General features: G+C 39.4%; 1 protein-coding gene across 1 annotated transcript in view; it reads right to left on the minus strand.

The window, feature by feature from the left end:
* The window catches only part of LOC117302496 (neuronal acetylcholine receptor subunit alpha-10-like), a 22,811-nt gene extending 18,328 nt beyond the window's left edge, over positions 1 to 4,483 (minus strand). The window contains exon 1 of the mRNA XM_033786456.1: positions 4,352 to 4,483. Coding sequence (XP_033642347.1) covers positions 4,352 to 4,447 — 96 coding nt within the window. The 5' untranslated portion in view covers positions 4,448 to 4,483. The remainder of the gene's footprint in view (positions 1 to 4,351) is intronic.
* Positions 4,484 to 6,123: the final 1,640 nt, after the last annotated feature.

The following is a 6,123-nucleotide window of genomic DNA, read 5'->3' on the forward strand; positions in this document are numbered from 1 at the left end:
GTACGAAATAGTTTTGTTTGACTCAGTGGTCCGTCGTAAACCGGACTACTTAAGCAGGGCATGCACAATGCCTTCAAATCTTTCAACGTGTTGTTTGGCATTACTCTTTGGCGCTTTGAATTGAAGAGTAAATTTGTTCAAAATGTACAAAAATACCTGCAACAATGTTGTAAAGTGAGTACAGAGATTAAACATCAATTTCTTCCCCTTGAAATACAAGGGAAAACGAACAAGATCATGAACACGTTGACCATGTGGTGGATTTAACCCTTGGGGATACTTATAGCCTCGAGCATTTCACTCGCGGTTACATGTTATAGCATCCATTTTGACTTGGTCTATATTCAAAACCTTAACCTTCCAGATAACCTTAGCAAAGTTTCAGGTCGACGCGTTTTTGAGTGTTTGCATTCACTTTATAGACAGAAAGAGGGCAAGTGAGCAAGAAAAAAAGAAGAAAGAATAACATCGTTTGGTAATATAAAGAAATGGAATGACCTTGGCTATGTTGAACGTGCCTAGCCCAAGGTGTATACAAGTCTTATTACTATAGTTATATGTAGACAAAAATTCATTTGTAGGGCCACTGATTTTCCGCGATCGCGGAAAATGGACGGAATTCGCGGAATCCGCCCTTAAAAACGGAAAACGGGATTTCAGAAAAAATTTTTTTTTTTATTTATTTATTTTTTCTTGACGCCAAAACTATTGAAATTGCATTCTTTATTAAGATTCTTTTTGTTAAACTAAAAAAGCATCAGAAATCAGACCATTAAAAAGTACGAGATCGTAACCGTGGATCATTCTGTTCTACTTCACACCATTCTCCATGTTTACACACATGATGTACCCACGTTGTTAACATGGTTAAGCGAAGGGCATTATTGGCGGCATGTTTTTAACATTTTTTGTTCACCCAAATTGCATTTTCTCCCTCTCTTTTACCAACAATAATACACAAACTAGCTTACCTATGATCTATAAGAACACATACAATGTTTTTTCATCTCGGAAAAGTCTAAAATAAAACCGTAAACTGTCAACATTCTGTCGCCAAAACGAAAACAAATTGGCTGACATTTTGTTTGTGGATGGAGAACGGTCACGTCCATAGACTTGTTCCCAAGTCTTTGATCATGCTGAAACAGCGCCCTCTTGTGGATTACACTCCTGTCATTAGCCTACAATGTGGCTGATGCAGAGAATCAACTGCAGTTTTAGACTTGGAATCAAGTCTATCACATCATGTGCATTGATACTGCAGTCACAGTGCAACCTTTTTACCCTGACTACATGTTTTTGTTTCATCGAACAGCAGTATACAAAATAATCCACAATTAAAAAAAAAAAAAAATTAAGTATTTTTTTAAAATTTGTCAGTTCAAATGAACATTTTACGCAGTCAGCAGTGCAACTTATCTCAAATTGATTTTTATAAGTGTGTCCCTGGGTATTAAACAACCTTTTATCTAATTAAAAAACATGAAACGGAATTTTTTGTGCCTGAAACGGAATTCATGTTTTTGCCAAACGGAATTTGCACTTTTCTGAAACGGAAAATCAGTGGCCCCACATTTGGGAAGTTCTGTTGAAGAGTTTCCGCCATTACTATGATGCTGCACCGTCAACATACAGAACCGGTACTTTATTTGAAAATTTGATAATACACCAGAGGAACAACCTCTCTCGACCGAGAATTAAATTGTTACTTTCTATGCATTACAAATGCCTAACCAATCCATTAGGTTGTCAGATTGGTCTATAAATACCAATTTGTGTGCAACCAGCTCATCTAAGCAAGATTAAACGACAGTATTATGACATGACTGATGCTCGCAATGGGCACGAACAACCTCAGTAAAGGAGTCATGTTTCATAATGATAATGATGACGAGTTTAGTGAGCTAGGTTTTGGAGGGAAATGCCTTGGCAAAGTGCGCGTGACATCCCAAAATGCGCAGTGGGCAGAACGAAACACGCTCCTCTGTGAATTGCCAAAGATACCACTGCAGCACCAGTATCAATCAATTATTCATTTTTTGTTTCAATACGTGTATGTTGCACGTTATGAACGAATGACACTGCCGGACAAAATGCGGTACACATCACACACTACAGCGGTAATTGGAAACAACGTCATTTCCATTCATTTGGGCAGCTTACATTAACCTTTATGTCCTTAAACACCTTTAGATTTTTTAAGACATTCTGTCATACGTGTGTTTTGTATTGCCTATCGCTCCCTTCGCAAGGAACCTTAGATGATGATATAGATTGAAATTCTTTGTTTTGTAATTTGTCCTTTTTTAGTTACACACGAATCCTTAAGAATGCAATAGGAGAGCTCACTTGGCAACGGCATGTGGTATCTTGGTCATGGCTTACAGTTTTTGTTTTCACTCTTTCCGACATTACCCCGCATTGTCACTTCATAAATCAAAGCCGTATTGAAAATCGATCTAAAAGTCTCTTTTATTACCCATTGATGACAGACAAGCCACAATCTCGAACGCAACAAAAAAGAAAAGAAAAGAGCGAGATGATATTGGGTTTCCCGCCTTTATTCGGTTTCGTAGTGAGAGAAAAATCTGCAATCTCGTCTGCGAACTCGATGCTTGTAAATCCGCATAGACACATTGCTTCGCACCTTGCCGTGTAATGTTTACCCCCTTGTTTTGGTCGACAGACGTTGTGAACACCGCGAAACCACGTCTTGACTGAGCCTGAAAAGCTCACTGTTCTCCCCTTACCGGATGGCTTTACGTTCCATCATCGCGAGCTTGATGCCTCTTTCCGCCGCAAGCCTACTTGGAGAGAGGTGGTGGACGGATCAACCCCAAAGGATTCAATCCATTTGTCGATTAGTTCGAGATTTACACTGTCACCTTTTTTCTTCTTTTGACGCTGGGCAAGTCCGGTATCGACGCGGAATGGGGAGAGAGATAAATCCAACTTAATGCGCACGAAATGATAGTCGGCAAAATACTGACGTGAAATGTAAGATCACGTGTTCTGCTCATGTTGCGGCTATGACGTTTTTACTTATACGCGTTTCCGCTTACTAGTTCATTGCTCTGTGCACTTGCCCTGTAACTGTACTTTTCTCAGATACCGTTTTTCGTGACGTCATAAGGTATCCATATGGGTCCTAAATATGAACTCTAATCACGGCACATGACCATTTATATTTATTAACTTTTAAAGAGCGGTGCTGTCGTACACCATTGGGAACGAAGTTGACAATGTATTTTAAATAAGGTCATAAAATGCTGCACTCTGAGCTTGCAGTGTTACCATTTACCATGAATGTACCATTTACACTTTCCAGTTGGTTCACAGAAACAAAATTATATTTTCATATAACCACTAAACTGATTTGCAATCGTAAAAATTCAAATATGTCAACCAAATCCTCTTTTTACACCCATTGTCACGGGTCGATGACTCGATTGGGTAAATGTTATTGATGGACATTTTGGACGGTAATTCAATTCCACATTGGGAATGTTGATGTGTATTCAATGACAAGACTTGTATCTTAAATAAATAGGATTATACAATCCTTCAAGATACTTTCTTGATACCCTTGGGCCTTGAGATCCACAGTGATGAAATTTGTTTCTCAGAATGTGAAAGGTCACCTTCAACCCATGAGAGCTTTCATGTTAAAGGTATATCGATCGACAACTGGGGGGGTTAATGTTCTGATTGTATCCACTGCCGATGTTTTATGTCAACAATTTTTCAGTGAACTATGCAACATCATCACAGACTTATCGATCTGTTTGAGGGGGGAGGGTAACGTCGTTATGACGGCCCCTACCGTGTACTGCAGCCTTGGTACGTGTCTTGAGCGCAGGGTGGGGTTGAGATGTATCGCTTTCTGAGCAGTGCACTGCTGTGGTCTGTCTTTAGTTTCAACTTTTGTCCAGCTTTGGCAACTCTCGCAGATAATCAGTTCTTCCACTTTGATACCTCATGTCGCACACGTACACATTTTTCAAAAGCCGAATAAACTAAAGCCGGTTTTAGAACTCGAGACGTTACAATCCGATACGAAGATTTCAGATTTGATCGTTTTCAAACACAGGTCGCAGACTAGACCAGCCCTGGCTTTAACTTTTGTAGGTCTCGAGTCTCAATATAGCAGGACACCGGCAACCCATGCTAGTGCATCCCCAGTGTTTTCCCATTTAACTCCATGTAAAGAGTTGACCATGATGAAAAGAGGTGAGGGATTAGAATCTGAAAAATCCCAACACCCGACAAACAAACAAGCAAACAACAATGCAGACGGACATCTCCATCTCGTCAAACAGACAGACAAACAATGACCACTAACTATACATACCATTTCAACGACTTGGATAACCGAGAGCGTTAGTTTAACCTCGATCAGTGTGCTGGCGTTCCACACAGGCCGCACTTTCTTGTTGTAGTTTTTCATCAAATCATTGTAGAGTTTCTGTTCATTACCACCGTATAAAGCTGCAATGCAAAGTAGAAACAACATTTATTAATTTATGTGTAGAACTATGGGCTAATAAAGAACACAGAAGAATTACTCACAAAGAAAGTCCTGAAACCATGGAGTTGAAACTAACACACGTCACCACAATCGTAAACTTTTTATTTAAAATGCTAAGAATGTCTGTGGAAAAAAAGACTCTTTAAAAAATTAATTTGCAACACTGGTTCAAATTGTTCAAGAACAGTGACAACACCATATGTATGGGCTTAGGGTTCAAGACCTACGTTCCACTTTGTTTCTACTTTCGTTTTTGAGTTCATTACCAAGGAACCATGCATGTTGGGTTTCCCAAATCATAGAGCAATGCATCGTTAACCGTTGACATTTCAGTTCCCTGATACTCTTCTGCCTAAACTTAGACCAATTAATGAATATTTAACCATCAAAGCATAATAAATTTATATCAATCAGATCCACCCACCATATCATGGTTCATCAACCGCCAGTACTGATGACTGCATTACAATACACTCCACATATTTCACACAACTGTGACCATAAGTGTCACAATATATAGTCACACTAAAATAAGACACGCGACTGTTTCCCCCTTGCAATATCTTATGCATGGTTACTATCAGATCAAACAGCGTTTCTGCGATATCATCGCTATGGATAGCCCCGGTGATTTTCCCGCTTGAAATATTTATCGCCACATCATTATTTTGTTGTCCGGGCAGTTATGGAACGGAACTTGACAGATGGGTCTCGTGATGTGCGGTTGGACTGTTGGCACGGGGACAAACACTTCATCATGCGAGAGAGAATGCAACCAATTCGGTTGAAATTACTTACATTGTTTTTAGGAATGATTTCTGCCACAAAAACACTTCAAAACATCATACGTATTACAAAAACAGTGACGTTTATCCTGTTTTTTAATGTAAATAAAACTGTGAGCCAACGTAAACTCATACAGCGAAAAGTTTTTTGCCGCAAGCCTCAGCTTTTCACAAGAAAAAGCACGTGCTATAGAATGATTTAAAATGAATCCGCGGTATTCATTCAAACGTAGAGCATACATACGGATGGGGTGGGGGTTAACATACCCTTAACCCCGCGTGTGGCTTCAAGCGCAGTGTCCCCCAGCCCCACCCATCTGCTATGCTCCAACAAAAACCGCCCCTCTCCCAAAGAAAGCAATTTTTTGCAGCGCCAGCGCAGACCCTTTACATTTGTTTCGCTTGAAATGCCCAGAGAGGACTGACTGATACAATGAGAGAGTATGAAACACTGTCAAACGTGTAACATTTATCTGCTATTTTCTCGAAATACGAGCTCCTCTTTCGATTGCCCTTTCTAATGTTCGTTTTGCAACATGTGTCTTTGAAACACGATGCTTGAGAAATTACACTCTTGTTGTCTCTAGTTACCAAACGGATGTTGGTTTATTTCCAATTACAACATAGATGAACATAGCTACATTGATGGAAGAATAATATGAGAAGGGGCATCCATTATAACTTATATGCGTCAGTGACCCTATATAGTTGCAAGTGGTACAGGTTAAAAAAAGATAAGTCATTTATATAGACAGGTCCAGTTTTAGGCAATTCAAAACTTGAAAAGTTTAATCCCTAATATCCTTATAG

Source organism: Asterias rubens, chromosome 18, assembly GCF_902459465.1.
Source record: "Asterias rubens chromosome 18, eAstRub1.3, whole genome shotgun sequence".
Lineage (NCBI taxonomy): Eukaryota > Metazoa > Echinodermata > Asteroidea > Forcipulatida > Asteriidae > Asterias > Asterias rubens.